Genomic DNA, 19,486 nt, shown 5'->3' with positions numbered 1-19,486 from the left:
TTAGTGGGGGACGATGATGGGAGCTCTCCGTGGTGCTGTCAAAGACCACAGGAGCGATTGTTTTTACACTGTAAAACTAATCAGAGACATGCTTTTACACTGTAAAACATATCAGAGACATGTATCAGAGACATATTGTACTGTGCGTGTGTGCAACTAGTCCGATGGGCTGTATGTGGTTGACATGTGGTGCTGCCCCGCCTCTCTTCTCTTCACTTCTCCAGAATAGTCCGTGGCATATTTGGTGGTCTCGTGCAGTTCACAAACAGCAGCATTCGCTCTCAGTCTGATTTCCTTTTCGTTTTTGGTAAATGAAACGTGTGAGGCACACAGCAGCTCATATGGTCTTTGGATCGAGATAATTTGTTTCAGCAAGATGAAACGATGGAGAATCCAAACTTTATTTCGCATCCTTCTGTGTGTCAGTATTTTGCAAAGTAAGTTTCCATTCATTTGTTTTTTAGTTTACCTCATGTGATCTAAAACACAGTGTTTTTAATCTTTTTTTAAAAATTTTTTTTATTTTAACTGCAGTTTATTGCAGTTAATTTCAATGAGAAAACGCTCTGCCAGCAAAGATAAAGACAAAATATAAAGAAATGTTTGGATTAAATACATTATTAATTATTTTAATTGTCAGTGTCATTTTAATATTTTGTGGATCATCCATTTCCTCTCAGATTTCCACTTCTTTTCCACGCAAGCTGTCACCAAGAATCCATAAATTTGGAGCCATTTGCTCAGGGATTTGCCATCATCATAATCCTTCATAGGCCTTCTTTGTATTTAGCTTAGGGGCTTTATTAAAACAGCGTTTCAGTTTGTTGGCCAGATGTTAACTCTGAAACTTTCAGAGTTAACATCTGGCCAGCAAAAATCCATTGTTCCATCCATCCACTGTAGAAAATGAGCTGTTTCCATTTTAAAACTAATCTAACATCTCATAGAGTTCTTTGTAACTTGGAATTATTAATGAAGTGGCATGAAATATACCCATGAAAAATTATTGTCTAAAAGATGGCATATACTATGCTCCTGCTGAATCATTTTTCACATTACTGTTTTGATTTAATCTCCCTTTTAAGCTCATTTTGATACTCATATGTTGTTTTTCATAGTGTTCAATCAACACATGCTAAACTCCACATTAACAGTCTGAACACAGAAACACTGCTAGTGCTTTATGCCAGATTTGCCTGATCCCTATCTAGAGCTTTATAGTAGGGCAAACTATCTTGACATCCCTCATTTTCCCCTATCACCATCTGTCATGAATTCACATTTTCTACTCACATCTTACCACCTCAGCCTCCACTGCATGTATTTGAATTGAATGTCACCATCCTAATAATTCCAACATCAAACATGATCACATCAGATTGTCCTTTAGAGAAATTACTTAATTTTGCACAATAAAGCAGGTGCATGAGGGTGATATGAGTGTGAATTGTTTCTCTCCTTGTCTTAGCCTGTTGGTGTGCTCAGGGGAAATACGCTCAGAAGCTCCTGAATGATTTAGTCACTAACTACACTAGTGCCCTGAGGCCTGTGGAGGACACCAACACCATACTGAATGTGACCCTGCAGGTTACACTGTCACAAATTATCGACATGGTAAAACACCACAGTGCACACAAGTCACCACCACATTGTATGTGTTAAGTGAATCTGTGCAGCTACCCACACAATAATGCCATTTTTACATTTAAGCATATTTCTGTTTTACCTCCCAAATGTCTCCTGTGGTTGTCAATCATTTTTAACAACTTTCAATGTTTTACAGGATGAGCGAAACCAAATTTTGACTGCGTATTTATGGATACGACAAGTGTGGGTTGATGCATACCTCAAATGGAATAAAGATGATTACGATGGACTCGATACCATTCGTATACCTAGTAGTTATGTATGGAGACCTGATATAGTCCTATATAACAAGTAGGTCCCGACTGGTATTGGGTTAATCAGTGTGGCTCCTGTTGGTCAGTGTAAAAGACACAAGCTGAACATTCCTTGAAGCCATTATTTATAGGAGTGTCCAGACCCTTTGTCTGTTTTTTATACTAAAGTAATGACAAGAAAAACAGTATTATACATTGCAACTTTACAATTACAATTGGAGGCACCACATTCATGACAAAGAGCAAGGAGGAAGGAACACTATCCACATGGTGATAAATTGTAACGTATTGAAAAAAGTATAAAATGCAGACACAACACTGAGGGATGAGTACAACTCTCTTAAATGTGTTGACTCTTCCCTCAGTTGGTGCACTTGTGCCTTTACATCCTGATCGAGTTTGTTTGTAAGGACATTAAAGCAACACTTCAATTATATTTTAAAGGTATCCAACATATCTATTTGCTGTTATTATTAAACTCAGTTTCTAAGTTCTATTTATTCTTCAGTGCTGATGACCATTTCACTGGCTCCATGGACACCAATGTGGTGATCCGGCATGATGGCCAGATAATGTGGGATTCCCCTGCTATCACCAAGAGCTCCTGCAAAGTGGATGTGTCCTTCTTCCCCTTCGATGCTCAGCAGTGCAGGTTTACATACGGCTCCTGGACCTACAACGGTAACCAGCTAGACATCCTGAACGCCATGGAGAGCGCTGACCTGGCTGACCTGGTGGAAAATGTGGAGTGGGAGGTGATGGGAATGCCGGCTAAGAAGAACATTATTCTGTATGGCTGCTGTGCAGACCCTTACCCTGACGTGACCTACACACTGAAACTAAAGAGAAAAGCTTCCTTTTACGTCTTCAACTTGCTCATACCATGTGTGATGATCTCTTTCCTGGCACCACTGGGCTTCTACCTGCCTGCTGACTCTGGAGAGAAGGTGTCTTTGGGTGTTACCGTGATGCTGGCACTCACTGTCTTTCAGCTGTTGGTTGCTGAGATCATGCCACCCTCTGAGAATGTGCCTCTTATTGGTAAGAGCAGTAAATTAGGGGGTCAAATCCAAACGTGTTATGATTGAGGGCCCTTTTACACCTGAAAGTCTGCATTGAGGTCCGAACCAAAGTTTATGTTTTGGCTAGATTTGGTTTGGTTTTATATTGCAAGTATGCGAGCGAACTGAAGAACTTTACATGACATATTTGCATCCTGTCGTCATCTATGTGGGCTGCGTCTTCATATACTTGACATGGATTTGTTTGTAAACAGACGTGCGTCTGACGTCAGCAAGTTGTCAAAACCATTTGGCGGGTAGACAATACTCTTTGGCCTTGACAAGAATGAATGAAACGATGCATATATAGTTGCCACTATATTGTTATTATGAAGGCATTACTACCTACAGCACCAACTATACTCAAGAGTAGTTAAAGTTTGCCAAATGAATGTGGTTGGTCAACCACTTTATCGCTGCTGGCAGGAAAGGAAGAACTGCAAGCAATCTGCTACATCATCTTCTCTCGGTTGTTTATGCTGGAACACCAAACCATCCAAAACATGGTTTTGATATAAAAACAAACCAAACCATGGCTCAGTTTATTCTGGACTTTTTTTGTCCAAGCAAATTTAAACTCTTTGGTCCGGACTGCGGTCTGGGTGAGATTTCACACCTGTAATTTTCATTTAGGTCAAACTGAAAAGCCTGAAAATGCAGACCAAACTAAGTAGGTGTGAAAAGGCTCTAAAACTTTATGTTGATTTCCTTATTTTCTTTCACAGGAAAGTATTACATTGCAACGATGACCATGATCACTGCCTCCACCGCCCTGACCATCTTCATCATGAACATACACCACTGCGGCCCCGATGCCAAGCCTGTTCCCAAATGGGCCAAGAAAGTCATTCTGCAGCATCTGGCCAGAATGTGCTTTGTTTATGAAGTTGGGGAGAACTGCTTGTCACCACAGCTGGAGAAACAGGAGCCTCCTTTTGTAAAGAACGTCAACTGCACCATGAATGGTCAAGCAGGACAAGGCAGAGAGGACTGTGTCTTCAAAATGGAGAGAGGACAAGAGACAATGGGCTCCATGACTGCAGAGGAGATAGAAGACATGGATCAGATGATGAGCCCGATAGGCTCAATTGGGAAGAACCCCACCAACAACTACAGTGCTTGGAAGAATGGCATTTTCATGAGCATGGATTGTGGAGATTTGGGGGGTCAGGGGAGATGCAGGAAGGGAGGTGTGAGTGATGGAGAGAGAAAAGACAGAGATGTTTCCTGCAACAGCCAAAGCAATGAGAAGCAGCTGCTGCTTAACATTGAGTACATTGCCAACTGTTACAGAGATCAGAGGGCAACGCAGAAAAGGACTGGGGAATGGAAGAAAGTAGCCAAAGTTTTAGATCGCTTCTTCATGTGGGTATTTTTCATAATGGTGTTTTTAATGAGCCTTCTCATCATGGGCAAAGCCATCTAACTGCACATCTGAGTAGTTGGTCTTAAGGACAGTGTTAATTGGTGTACAAAACACAGAGAAAATTACAGGTAGTACATGATTCAGTAAGTACTACACTTAATCCAATAATTTGAATAACATTGAGATTGCACTTTTTTGTGATCAAATTTTTGTTACACAATTAACAAGCAATGCAATGGGACATAGGAATGCGTCCCAGGACCAAAAAAAAACAGAGAGGAAAGATGGGGAGGGGGCAACCCACAAAAAAATAACAGATTGCATTTTTTCTTAAAGGAGAATTTCAATACGTAGCTCTGTTGTTCATAAATGTGGAGTGCTGTCAGTAGAGAGAAAAATGAAAACAATCAGTGCTGTCTGCACCGTGTTATCTTCCTGCTAGAGTTAACCCAACAGGCTTAAACAAGGCAAGTTTTAAACGTGTTTTAGCCTCTAAACATGCTCTAAATGTCATTACAAGTGCCTACCCATGTGCAGTTATTCCATCCGAGTAAACCCAGCAAATTTGACTGCAGTAGATGGGACAGAAAGGCGTGTTTCGACTGGTGTGGACTTCACAGGAAAACAGGAATTAAACAGAGGTATGTGCACTGGCTGCATTAACACAACTTTTATGCCTTTCTGTCACATCTACAGCAGTCAAATTCTCTGTGTTCTCTTGGAAGGAATCACTGCACATAGGTAGGCACTTTTAATGACATTTCGAGCATAAAACTTGCCCTGTTTAACCCTGTTGGGTGTATAATTTAGCAGGAGGATAACTCAGTGTAGACAGCGCCGATTGTTTTTATATTTCTCTCTACTGACAGCACTCCAAATTTACAACCAACAGAGCTACGTATTGAAATTGACCGGAATTCTCCTTTAACGTCTTAGAAATGGTCTGTTCTGGAGGCCATGTCATCACCCACCCTACCGCAATCCTGATTATAAGTAGAATTAGATATTTGATAAACGTCTTGTTTATGGGTTATGTTGTTGACAACTTGCATTCCCCAACTTTTGTCCGCATCCTGTGTGAAAGTTACTAAGCTCAGCCAAGAAATGGAAATCTGTTAGCAAATCAATACAATTTTCTACTGATGGTATTTCCACAATTTTGTGCTTTTATTTTAAATAAATGAAATGGTTTAGTTGATTAGTTTCTGTGCACTTATTTCTTTATGTGAAAAAATAAGTTAAGTCAAGGGATACATTTTTTTTTTACTGATACAGTACAAAAGTGGTACAATGGAGAACGATGCTCTGATGAAGTCGGGGGCATCAACACCTGGGTTTATTTTAGTAATACAATTTAATTAAAATTTAAAAATGAATGCATTAAAAAATACGTTAACATAATCTCAATGCATTAATATTTTCAACATGTAGTGTATTAGACTGCAATAGACTGAAGGAGGAGATAGAAGAAGAAATCCCTAAAATACAGTCCCTCATTGGGGAAAAATATACAAAATTTACTTTCATGACATGAATCAGTAAAAGAGAGAGACTTGCCTAACTTTACAGAAGAGTCATTAAGAGATACAATCAGGCTATGTCTCAGTGTAGCTCACATGGATTATCTGTTAAATCCCCCAGATCACCACTATTTGCTTGGCTTTTGATGTGTATTATCCATGGTCTTTAATGCAGAACTGGATATGAATCTTTAATCTGAACCCAACGGAAAATAGAATGCTTAAACAGCAGAACTGTGTTTTGAATCAGTTTTGATTTGGAAAAAAATGAATTGAGAAATGTGTACTGTCAAGTAGAAAATTTGCTTTTCTGTCAGAATTATACTGAGATGCAAGGGACAAATTAAGCAGACATTTTTCAAGAGAGAGTTCTTCAGACCAAGAATACTTCGTCATTACAGCAAACGGACAATAGTACATTTCTACTATGACTACAGTATATATATACATATACTGTTACAATGAGATACACTGTATATACAGTGTATCTCATTGTGACAGTTTTTACTCTTACAGCTCTACAGTAATCACCGGTAACACATTCATACTGTGTGTGTCACGTTAGGATTTTGTCAAATGAAAAAAGTAAAATTTAGTTAGTATATATCACATATTGATCCACATAAACAGGTCAAAAACCAACCAATCAATTTAGGATATGTAAGGGGATGTTAAACACAGAGTTTGGAGTTTTAGGACCAAAGAGTATTTGTGTTGGCTATTATTAGGTACAAAGCTAATACAATTGCACAATATAGTACAACAAGTAGTTTTTTATACTGCATGGCTGTACTGTAGTGATACACAGTATTACATCTAATTCAAAGTTCAAGTCTGTTAATGATAAGCTACATTAAGCATACTCCCTGCAACTCAGTAAAAACAAATGCATGAAAATACACTAATCTTATGTTTTCATCAAAACTCCTTATTATAGAAACAATTTAGTTTTAAATGGAAATTAGGATTTTAGTGATTTTCATGCTAATCTAGCATTAATACACAAGAGGTTGTTAGAGAACTTGTTTGTGGGCTCTAGCACACAGGGGGACCAGGGAAACTAGTGTAGACACTCATTTTAGTCTTCATGCTTAATTATGATAATTTGCTTTGTTCATCTTGCAAAAAGTACTAATTTACCAATAAACCACATGGTATGTGGTACCAGAAGACAGACAGGGTGCGTATCCTTGTCTTTTTATGATTGTATTTAAGATACTGAACCTGATCTGAATTTCACATACTTACATGACTAAGCAGAAAGAAATGCAACTTCAGTAAAAACATAGCTGTTGTTTTAATGGAAGCAGGCATCTGCATGTAAAACATCTTTGTGTTCAGAACAAGTGTAACAGGTGAAAACAATGATTTAGTGTATTCATATCCGAAGTAACTAAGTATGAACAGAAAAGAGAAGGTTTTAGGTTGGAGCCACTTTTCTTTGCACTATTTGGATAATTTTATCACGTAATGATCTTGTTTGCATTCCATAAATGATTGGATTTAAATTAGCAGGGACCACATGAAATAAAACATATGCAATTTTCCTTAAATCTGGGTAATTTGGGAAACGATGCAATATGATAGTTAAAAACCCCGACCAGAGCATAATAAGATAAAGAACAAGGTGGCTGGCACATGTTTGAATTGCTTTGTTTTTCAACGCTTTGTTTTTCTTGACCCAGCAGATGACAGCTATTCTGAAATAGGTGAGAGCTATGCCTCCCATTGAGCAACTAAACAGCAACACCGTGAAAAAGAGTCCATAGATATTGTTGATGGACACATCCTCGCAAGAAAGCTTGAACAGTGATGCGTTGTCACAGTAAGCATTTGGGATAAACGATCTACAACGGGACAGCCTCACGGTCAGACCTATCAAAACAGACACCAGCACTAATGACACCCCCCATGCAGATGCTGACAGCCAAATCACAGTTTTAGGATTCATAATTGAATTGTACCTCAAAGGGTGACATATTGCCACATATCTGTCAACTGCCATAATGATGAGAATCATATGTGAGGCTGATCCGAACGTGTGGCTGTAAAAGGCTTGAACCACACACTGGTTGTAGGTGATCGACCGTTCTGTTGAAATGATGTGAGCCATCAGCTGAGGAAGTAGGACTGTGTTACCAATTAGATCATTGACAGACAAGTTGCAAAAAAGAATGTACATGGGCTGGTGCAAACTCTTTTCAGTGACAATAAGCACAAGGACTGCAATGTTAGACAAAAGCAGGGTTAAGTAAACAAACAGCAGTAGGAAAAATGCAGGGTATGTGAACGGTGGGGATATGTCAAAACCTTGCATCGTTAGGGTATCGCTTGTCATGTTGCTTTCCATTCTGTTGCAACGGATGTGATGAAAAACCTAAAAGAGAAACAATGTCAGAAGCTTTAGTAGTGATGGGTGAAATGTTGAAACATATCAAATTTAAAAATGTTGGGCATTGTTCTATTATTTAAAATATGAATAATGAATAAAATACTTACAATAACAAATCAGAGTAGAAGAAAAGCATCAATTACTTTAATAAAACATGATTTGTGTGTGAAAACCATCAGGGACATTATGAACATGAAATTAAGCATAAAGATGTGACATTCTGTACATTAAATTTACATGAAACGATTTGTTCTACCAAGTGACAGTACCTTGCGTGTGCAGGTGGGAATCCCAACTCAGCAGAAAGCTCTTCCTAGCTTTTATGTTCAGCATGAACGTGTGACGTGAGTTCTCTTTAGGAAATAGGGTGAGGCTCCTTGTCCAGATGGAAATCTTTGGTTTGATATTTCACTTCATTTAGCTTGTTTTAGCACGGGAAGGTCAAGAAGCCCCTGAGATCAGAAGTTATCACAGGGACATCACAGCCATTTTTGTGACCAAATTCAACCTCTTTGCTATTTTATTTTTAAAATTTAACTCAATTATTTTACTCACACCAGTCAAATCCAACAAATACTATATATATATAATATATATATATAAAGAGGATTCAAATTCAATTAAAATGATGTGTTTTACAGTACAGGCCAAAAGTTTGGTTACACCTTCTCATTCAATGCGTTTCCTTTATTTTCATGACTATTTACATTGTAGATTCTCACTGAAGGCATCAAAACTATGAATGAACACACATGGAATTATGTACTTAACAAAAAAGTGTGAAATAACTCTTAAATGGGTCTTATGTTTTAGATTCCTCAGAGCAGCCACCTTTTGCTCTGATAACTGCTTTGCACACTCTTGAATTCCATACACTGGAACAGAACTGTTATAAACAGAAGACTCAGTTATGGCAGCAAAAATAAACAAAGAAAATATATTGACATGGATTAGCAGACCTACCGGACAAGTTAAAAGTTAAAAGTTCACCCATAACCTGAATGTGTTTGGGTTGGGATGAAACCCACGTAAACACCAAAACTCAGGCTGTTGTCATGAACCATTGTACACACCGTATACCTGTGAAAAGTAATTCACTGTATTTTTTATGTATTCCACATATTTATTACTGTGTGCACCACACTAACTGCTGCCACATAATAGCTTAAAGAGCTGCAGAGGGAGGACGTTGGGGTGGATGGGTGGGTCATTAAACACAGAGCCTTCAAGCAGGGGAGCGGAGTTTGTGTCCCGGAAGAAGTAAAGGGAGAAAACTGAAGACTTTGGCCCAGGAAACAGGTGTTCTTGTCATAGGAGTACTTCTAAAGGGGACAGGTGTACTAACCAGTCGTCTTGGTGCCTAAACTTAACTGTCTCACGGTGCCCTGTACCCAGCTCACAGTAGCCTTTTCTCAGATAAATTTGAATGAAAAGACTGCCAAACTTATCTGTCATGTGACCAACCGTCACGTGGTTGCCTTAATTTTGTAGTATATCATATGAATTGTTGAGTTTTTGTACAAAATCGTACTATGTCGTACATGAGAATGGGTTGAAACTATACAAAGGCCCAGATGGCAGATTTGCACCATGCACAACACTGTGAGGTGACAGAACTAATCACTGAACCACATTTTCATGTTTATAGTTATTATCATACTGAAATTTTTATACAGGTGAAAGACCACAGAAAGTAATTAGAGGGTCAAATCAATTATTAAAGCAACAGAAGGGTCCATCAGCTCCATTTCTCATGGGTAAGATGATGATCCTAATGTCCTAATGTCCTAATGTCCTAACAGCTGTGTGCATGAACAAGGTCCTGGTTCCAAAGGTCTGATGTGACCACTTCAGTGCTCTGTTTCAATCAGTAGTTTTCTTCTGGGAAATGTAAACAAATATGAAAAGGCTGTTTAATGTTTAAATATTATACATTTTTAATGTATTTGAAGGTACACACAAACAGTGGATTTTTTAAATAAATGTTCAGAATTCTTTTTTTTATCTGCCTTGTAGGGCTTCTTGTAGAAAGGAGAGAAAAAAAACAGAGCAAAGAACATGTTGTGATATTCAACCGATTTCAACCGTGAACTTAACCTATTCTAATGTTGTAGATATTAACACACTTAGAGATTAAATTTATGGAATCAAATGTTGCAAGCAGTCTCAGATGTTACGTCCTCCTTTGGGTGTTATTGAACAACATCCTTCATTAGCAAACAACAAGGAAAGTCATTGTCACCTGGAGGTTTACTAGTTGTCCAGGGATTAATTACAATGTGAGACAATAATAATAATACTACATCATTAAATTATATCTCAAAGGGGCTCATTAATGAATGTGTTTTGACAAAGTAATGAGGCATTGAGCTGATGTAACTCTTTATAGTGTATCGTGGTTACATAATACTGCTACAGTAGCCCTTCAGCTGAAAATATGGACAAGATAAAAGTTGGAGAAGGTCATGTTTAGTACTTCTTTTGTTGTGTGATACCAAAACAATAGTTTCAAAATAATGAAAACTTAAGAAGAGAAGAATTTAGATAAGATTGGATTGGAGCAAAATTCCTAACTCCAGCCAGGCCTTTCCAGCAGTACTGTAGGTCAAGTGGTTTTGATATTAGACTTGATTTATTTAGTCCGCCATTTTTACTCTGATTTGTAAAATTCAAATTAGACACAATTTTAGACTTAAGAGATCAAAGTTACTGGGATTGTGAATATATGAAAAGGCCTAGAATTGTTTCTTTATTACATGCAATGAAAAAAAAACATCTGAGAGAAAACGTTTTCATACCAATAGCAAAATAATCTCACTCAAAACACAGTTTTAAACTCTCAAACATATGTTTGTGCTATCAGTGTGAAAAAAAATTCTCTCAAAACCTAAAATCTCTCTCAAAATGCTTTTTTAAACTCTAAAATATATATTTTTTGCTATCAGTTTTTTTCCCCCCTGCATACGTTGACGGGGAAGCCTACTATCTGCAGTGGGAAAAAAAAAGTGAAACACACCTGGTACCAAAAGTGGGTTGAGTTGAGTCGAGTAGAGTTGAGCTGAGCTGAACCATACAGTAGAAATGAGGCATATCATTTGAAACAGTTTGTTTCTCACATATTTAGCCTGTTCCTTAAATTGCAAACATATATCTAATTGCATTTCAATCAATTTAACGGAAATAAATTCAGTTATTTGTAGGCCGCCCCAGGCAACTTCTTTAGATTAAATTTAGCTTTATTCAATCATTGAACAAGAAAGATAACCATGTGTGTACCCAAAGTGTCTCCATGAACATCTTTTCTCCTTGTCCTCATACATGTCAATCTAGCTATTCCCGTGGGATAGGGTTACCTACAAACTACTCCTTATTTGTAAGACCCTTCTAATAGATTTCCCCATTCCAATCTATTTCTGCGAGCTAGTGTCACCTTTAAACTGACCCTTCTCTGGAAGAGCCTTAGAATAGATGCATTTGAAAACCTATATGTTTAAATATTCCACCTATCAAGCACCGCTCTTAAAGTTACGTTGCAACCACTATTTAACTTATTTTATAATGCACAAATTGAGGGTGACGCTGTGTAAGATGAATCTTATAATTTATCACAAACTCAACATTTAAACAATGCCCATTAATGTGTCTGTGGCATTCTGGGTCACAGCTGCATATCTAATGAAGAAGGACAAAATACACAGAGCTACCTTTGAAGCCGTAGCCCCACATACTGTAAAAAAGTCATGCCTCTCCACTGGTTGCTTTTGCCCATAAAAAAAAAAAAATTTGCCCCGAGATACAGATTAGCTCCAAAATGTGATGGGTTTTTCCTTAGTCCATGGTACTGTATACCCTTTCACCAAGTTTTTGATAAAAATCGGGCAAGTAGTTTTTTCATGATGCTAACAGAAAATCAAATCAACAAACAAACAAACAAAAATATACACATTTCTTTCTGGGGAACAAACTCAGTGGATGAATTGAAACAAACAGAATTACTTTTAATAATTGTTGGGTTTCAATAGTTTTTTTTTTTTTTACAAAGGTATCTCATAACTTCATACCTACAGTAATCCTAATTGATTTTTCCAAAGCCAATGATAATCCCAGAGGCAAAAGGTGAAGTAAACAAGTTATGGTTACTGATCCGGTGACATTAAATAGGGCAGGATGGGCAACGCAGTTCTCAACACTTCATGCAGCGCTTCATGTTGCATTGACATGTTTAACTTGTTATTGCTTTAGACCAATTTCCAGTAATGAGATGTCATCACTGTTTTTCTTCATAGTGATCTACAATAAGTGGAGAAAAATAATGGAGAACAAATCTTTTGGGTTCAGGTCTGAGTTAACCCTCGACCCATTTGTTATTCCACCTGGAGGAAAGTATCCCATATTTTTTCTTGGTCTTGCGATTTATTGTTTTGCCATTTTTTGCAACCTGATCTTGTTGACATTGATCATTCTGAAAAGGAACCTTCACAAACCAATGTATTTCATCCTGTTTAGTCTTCCCCTCAATGATCTGATAGGCATAACTGCTATGCTACCAAAGGTTATTTCAGACATTGTTACAGAAACAAATAAGGTCTACTATCCTCTCTGTGTTTTGCAAGCATTCTTGCTCCACATGTATGGTGGCGGAATTTTATTTATACTTGCAGCAATGTCTTTTGATCGTTATGCTGCCATTTGCATGCCATTGCGCTATAGCTCTGTTATGACCCCCAGATTTGTTTTTTGCCTTATCTCTCTGGTTTGGGGTCTTGACTTTGTCTTGATTGTATCATTGTTCTCTTTACAGACAAGGCTTCCCAGGTGCAATTCTCTGATTTTGAATGTATTCTGTGATAACCCATCTCTACTGAAGCTCACATGTGAAAACACAACAGTCAATAATATTGTAGGATTATTTAACACCGCTGTGATGCAAGCCATAAGTTTGTCTATTCAAGCTTTTTCCTATGTGAAGATTCTGATCACATGTGTGGTTACAAGGAGGTCCAAAGCAAAGGCAAAAGCTGTCAATACGTGTCTTGCCCAGTTGCTTATTTTAATCATATTTGAAATAGTGGCAACTTTCACAATTTTATCTCATAGGTTCAAATATGTCTCAGCTGACTTGCAAAAGATAATGGGCATGCTAATATTTATTGTACCTCCACTTCTGAATCCAATTGTATATGGGCTGTATACAAGTGAAATACGAAAAACTCTCCTGAGTGTTTTAAAAAATAAAGTATCTGTCTAAGTCTTTACACAAGGTGGTTAACAGCACTGAATTTTGTCTTTTTGAACTGCAATCACAATCAATCTGTTGTCTTAGGTAGTCTTTCTGATAGTGTAAACAAAGTCAACTATGAAAGAGACAATAGCAAGTGCATAAACTTAAATAAATCACTTTTAAGTGTTTTGTCTGTTGAGGAAACCGTAATTCTAGATGGAAATGCGGTTTATAATGCAGGGCAGGAAGGACTCTGGATTTGAGTATTTATTGACTGGTATTTTTGTTAATATAGTTTTTCCTCAGTACAATCAAAACAGTTTTGTAAAAGGGGGGGAACATATTTCACCCAGTCAGTGATGTTGAGTCAAGTTTTAAGTGTGATGGGCTTTCACATTTGATAATGATAAGATGAAACTGGGTCAAACTGCAATTGTACAAATATATTACTTGGCTCTGTCATTTTTGTTACAAGTTTGGAAATTTGTATTTATTTACATATTTTTTGTGTGTTTTTATTGGTGTGTACAGCACTTTCTGATGTTTAAGTCCAATAGTGTATAATTAGTCTCATACGGCAAATAGTCTCTAACATATAATACTTACTTTTTCATATATTACATTTCACATCAAGACAAACTGTGAAAATGGATCAGGCATTTACTGTAGCATGTTGCTTTACCTGTCCTGATGCCCTTCAATTGATTGTATGTTGAAATATTTTTGCTCTTTCTCACATTTCTATTTACTTATCTTGCACTCCATTCACAATACTGTAGCTACATAACTTTACATCATAAAAGGCAATTCCTTCTTTATTTCATTTGTTTTATTTTGTAGCTTCCCAGTAGTGTATTCAAATCCAAACAGTCACATTTTCTATGTTTGTAAGAATGTTTTAGTGTCAAAATGCTGTTTTCCAAAGCCCTTTTCCCACATGACCCAACATAGGTTTCTGTATGATGACGTTGCTTCAGTACGGTGCATTACAGTAGAATACAACACAGTAACTTGGATGGCAGTCGGCACGGCCCCATGTTTGGAGACACTGACAAGCAATGTACTGTTCTGGATGCCATGTTAGGTTGGATATAAAAGTCAAACAATAACACAAACTTCCAGAGTTCACTAACCGGTCAAGGCAGCGGTAGCAACTCCCATGTTCTGTAAGGTAAACCTACTGTGAATCAATTATATCGCTCACATCAAATCCACTGTACTCCATTGATAAAAACAAGTATTTCACCTCACAGAACACGGGAGCAGCTGGTCTACTGTTACCGCTGCCTACCATGCTGTCCACAGCAGGAACATCACATTGCTTAGCTTCTGTGCTGTTATTTCCCAACTTAGCACAGCTAACTTTGACTCAGCTATTGATTCAAATGTGAACTCAGTATATAGCGTTCACATTATTCATAACCTTAACCCACGGTAACCCTCGTCACTGCTTCTTGTCAAGGCTAAGTGTCCATTTTCATTTGTGTAACCTGGAATCACACAAAGGATTGCAGAGTCCAAACCAAACAATATGGAATATGTGCTGATGCTTGCTGTGTGGACCATTAATAAACCTGAATATTCTGAAACATATTTCAAGTTGTTCCATCATTTAATGAAAACAAGTAAAGGATTAATAACCTCAACATTAACAATACAAAATACATTTGAATTTAATAGTACTCAGTTAGAGAAAAAACTAAATACATATAATCAGGTTTTGTTTTTTATACAAAATAAGTATTGGGCTGCTTACTACATTACTGACATTCACTTGTGCTCGCATTCATGCCTTCTCACATACCTTTTCTCATACCTAAAGATCTTAAAGAATGACTTTGTTCAACTAAATAACCTTTAGTAGCAGTAGTAGTAAGTGTGGTAGATATGTTACATATACGGTACACCTGTTCATCTGCTTGTTAATGCAAATGTATAATTACTACATCAAGATAAGGCATAGCCCCATTAGTTGCAAATTGAAAGTTTAAGAATGAGGTGATCATTTAGAAACAACTTTACAAAATAATTTTAGAAGTTGCTTCTAAATTTAACAACCCACCAAAGTGGTACTACCTGCCAGAATGCAATAATGAGAAAGGACATGATGTTGGTCAGTTAAACACGCATATAACCCACATTTCACTAACAAGGATTACGAACAGGAACATTATGAAAGAGCAGATAGATGAATAGCTGTGGCTGTTGTCTGATGTCTGGTCCGGGAGGATGTATGGCGACCTGGTGGAGAAGACTCAGAGTTCTGTTTTGGAAGAAGTTTTCGCCCAAATAGTTTACAGACCCCCAGACAGTACCTAGTTGAGATATGAGAGAGGTGTGCACTGGGATGAACAGGAAGCGCGAAGGGGTAAGATGGATGGAAGAAGGGGAGGGAAAGGGAGGGAAAGGAAGGGTGGGTCAAGCAATCAGAGACACACAAGGCTGGGTGTGCAGCACGGTACATGTACGTTTGTCTGATGATTAGAGGTGTGTTTAGGCCTGGCCCTGCTCCCAAACCTAAGTTAACAAATTAACTTCATTTGAGCTCATTCATATAAGACTGTATAACACACATTATACCCCTTGTTGTCATGGAGACAGCAATTGTACCTCTATCAAACCTAAAAAGAGCTGGTTTACTGAGAATATACTTTAATCATCAAGGAATTTACTTTAATCAAGTTAACAATTAAACAAGTGTAGATTCCAAAAACATATATGTTTCATTCATGTACAGTACAGGCCTAAAGTTTGGATACACCTTCGCATTCAATGCGTTTCCTTTATTTTCATGATTATTGACACTGTAGATTATCACTGAAGGCATCAAAACCATGAATGAACACATGTGGAATTATGTCCTTAACAAAAAAGTGTGAAATAACTGAAAACATGTGTTTTAGTCTAGTTTCTTTAAAGAAGTCACCCTTTGCTTTTTTGATAGCGCTGCAAACCCTTGGCGTTCTCTCAATGAGCTTCATGAGGACCATGTCACCTGAAATGGTTTTCACTTCACAGGTGTGTCTTGTCAGGGTTAATTAGTGGAATTTCTTGCCTTATTAATGGGGTTGGGACCATCAGTTGTGTTGTGCAGAAGTCAGGTTGATACACAGCCGACAGCCCTATTGGACAAATGTTAGAATTCATATTATGGCAAGAACCAATCAGCTAAATAAAGAGAAACGAGTGGCTCTTCATTACTTTGAGAAATGACGGTCATTCAGTTCGGAAAATTGTGAAAACTCTGAATGTGTCCCCAATTGCAGTCACAAAAACCATGAAGCACTACAACAAAACTGGCTCACATGAGGACTGCCCCAGGAAAGGAAGACCAAGAGTCACCTCTGCTGCTGAGGATAAGTTCATCTGAGTCACCAGTCTCAGAAATTGCAAGTCAACAGCAGCTCAGATTAGAGACCAGATGAATACCACACAGAGTTCTAGCAGCAGACACATCTCTAGAACAACTGTTAAGAGGAGACTGCGCGAATCAGGCCTTCATGGTCAAATAGCAGCTAGGAAACCAATGCTAAGGACAGACAACAAGCAGAAGAGATTTGTTTGGGCCAAGAAACACAAGGAATTGACATTAGACCAGTAGAAATCTGTGCAAGTTTGAGATCTTTGGTTCCAACCGCCATGTCTTTGTGAGATGCAGAAAAGGTGACCGAACGGATTCCCACCGTGAAGCCTAGAGGAGGAGGTGTGATGGTATGGGGGTGCTTTGCTGGTGACACTGTTGGGGGTGTATTTCAAATTGAAGGCGTACTGAACCAGCATGGCTAACACAGCATCCTGCAGCGACATGCCATCCCATCTGGTTTGCGTTTAGTTGGACCATCATTTATTTTTCAACAGGACAATGACCCCCACACCTCCAGGCTATGTAAGGGCTATTTGACCAAGAAGGAGAGTGATGGAGTGCTGCGCCTCCACAGTCACCGGACCTAAACCCAATCAAGATGGTTTGGGGTGAGCTGGACCGCAAAGTGAAGGCAAAAGAGCCAACAAGTGCTAAGCAACTCTGGGAACTCCTTTAAGACTGTTGGGAAACCATTTCAGGTGACTACCTCTTGAAGCTTATCAAGAGAATGCTAAGAGTGTGCAAAGCAGTAATCAGAGCAAAGGGAGGCTACTTTGAAGAAACTAGAATATAAGCCATGTTTTCAGTTATTTCATAGTTTTTTGTTAAGTACATAATTCCACATGTGCTCCTTTATAATTTTGATGCCTTCAGTGATAATCTACAATGTAAATAATCATGAAAATAAAGAAAACACATTGAATGAGAAGGTGTGTCCAAACTTTTGGCCTGTATATTTTATACATACATATAGCCTGGGGACAGGAAATTAAAATAGGTATACAATACATTATGTTGCAAAGATAAGTACTTTAAAAAGATTAAACTTTTCAATCGGCCGCTAACAGGGCTGTTTTGCATGATGTCATTGTTTTGCTGATGTTTTATACTCTGTATTCTCATGAGGTATCTATGTGTTTGTAACAAAGGGCAATAAAAGAAAAGAAAAAAATGTTTTTCATTGCTCCGTAGTGCAGGTGAGGACAACATAACAAACTGCAACAGGTATAAAACCAGAGGTACATTTGACGCAATGCATAGTACTTATTTCAATACGTGCTTGTTAATAAAAACATTTCTTTCAGGTGAAGCTCCTTCATCAGTTGGCCTAAATTTTGAGGGACTTTTTTTTCAATAGGGGAGGCTACAACATAATAAAGACGGTAAAGCATGTATTCAAATGTGTCTACTGTGGAATTACTAACACTGGCACCATTGGACTTATCTGCTTCACATATTTACCCAGCGTTTGTATTTGGCACACTTACCTATTTAATTATTGTATTTTGCAACCTCTGTGTATTAACAACTATTGCTGTGAGTAAAAAGCTACACAAGCCCATGTTTATCTTGCTGTTTAATTTGCCAATTAGTGACATTGTGGGTGCTACAGCTTTTTTTCCTCAGCTTCTTTTTAGCATTGTCACACAGGACAGGCTGATTTCGTATCCTGCATGTATTACTCAGACATTTCTGATTCATTTGTATGGTACAGGAAACATGCTGGTCTTGACTGCCATGGCATATGACAGATATATTGCTATATGTTGTCCTTTGAGGTATAATGCTATCATGAGTCCACATAATGTAATCAGAATTATTATTTTAATATGGTTTACAAATGTCTCAATGGTTCTTGCTTTGTGTGTGATGGTTGCACGGTTTAAATTTTGCAGGATGAATATAGTGGATTTGTATTGTAACAATCCATCATTGTTGAAACTGGTGTGTGAGGACACCAGCGTCAACAACTACTATGGAATAGCTACTATATTTGTGTTTATGGGTGGACCACTGCTAGTGATAACATACACATATGCACAGATCTTGCGCACATGTGTCATGACCAATCATACGGATGCCCGGAGAAAAGCCCTTCAAACCTGCGGAACACATTTAGTTGTTTTCTTAATCTTGCAATTTAATACAGCCTTTACACTCATTGCTCATCGCATTACAAGTGCTTCTCCATACATTAGAAGGATTCTTGGTGTGTCAATTTTAATATTTCCCCCTTTTTGTGACCCAATTATATATGGACTGAAAAATACAGAACTGAAGCAGAACATCTTAATGTTTCTAAAAAGAAACTTTGGTTTAACAAAGTTGTAACCAGTTTTCCGGTTAGGGCTGTTTTGATGAGAGATGATTGGAGGAATTGGTAAACCTGTATCGTTTATAATGCCGCCTAAACTAACTCTGATTTCAGAATCCACCTTAAATGAAGGCTGAGAGAGATTTGAAAAACAATATGCCATGAATTACTTCACTGTGGAGAAGTTACACATCTCTGTGATTGTTATTAGTCTTATAAATATGGTGTACATTTCTTTATATAATGTTAACGTGTATGTTTGTATGTGTCACTCAGCAGTTCCCAGATCACAGATCAACAGCTTAGGTAATTTCTCACCCTAAGGTAGCCAGTTTAAATAGTTTTGA

The 19,486-nt window shown here is 37.8% G+C and overlaps 4 protein-coding genes across 4 annotated transcripts; 3 read left to right on the top strand and 1 right to left on the bottom strand.

Moving 5' to 3' along the window:
• Positions 1 to 267: 267 nt before the first annotated feature.
• chrna10a (cholinergic receptor, nicotinic, alpha 10a) lies at positions 268 to 5,174 on the top strand. Its single transcript, XM_032502788.1, has 5 exons — positions 268 to 437; positions 1,469 to 1,614; positions 1,784 to 1,938; positions 2,410 to 2,942; positions 3,688 to 5,174. The coding sequence occupies exons 1-5, from the start codon at positions 377 to 379 to the stop codon at positions 4,386 to 4,388; spliced, it is 1,596 nt and encodes a 531-aa protein (XP_032358679.1). The 5' UTR covers positions 268 to 376; the 3' UTR covers positions 4,389 to 5,174.
• A 2,094-nt stretch (positions 5,175 to 7,268) lies between these two features.
• LOC116671532 (olfactory receptor 52E4-like) lies at positions 7,269 to 8,198 on the bottom strand. The gene has a single exon (XM_032502898.1). It carries the CDS (start codon positions 8,196 to 8,198, stop codon positions 7,269 to 7,271), a length of 930 nt encoding a protein of 309 aa, XP_032358789.1.
• A 4,354-nt stretch (positions 8,199 to 12,552) lies between these two features.
• LOC116682210 (olfactory receptor 52B2) lies at positions 12,553 to 13,488 on the top strand. Its single transcript, XM_032509710.1, has one exon. It carries the CDS (start codon positions 12,553 to 12,555, stop codon positions 13,486 to 13,488), a length of 936 nt encoding a protein of 311 aa, XP_032365601.1.
• A 4,726-nt stretch (positions 13,489 to 18,214) lies between these two features.
• LOC116682194 (putative gustatory receptor clone PTE03) lies at positions 18,215 to 19,156 on the top strand. Its single transcript, XM_032509709.1, has one exon. The coding sequence runs from the start codon at positions 18,215 to 18,217 to the stop codon at positions 19,154 to 19,156; it is 942 nt and encodes a 313-aa protein (XP_032365600.1).
• The last annotated feature ends 330 nt before the right edge of the window (positions 19,157 to 19,486 follow it).

Source organism: Etheostoma spectabile, chromosome 3 (assembly GCF_008692095.1).
Source record: "Etheostoma spectabile isolate EspeVRDwgs_2016 chromosome 3, UIUC_Espe_1.0, whole genome shotgun sequence".
Taxonomy (NCBI): domain Eukaryota; kingdom Metazoa; phylum Chordata; class Actinopteri; order Perciformes; family Percidae; genus Etheostoma; species Etheostoma spectabile.
This window is presented reverse-complemented; position numbering and strand designations above follow the sequence as displayed.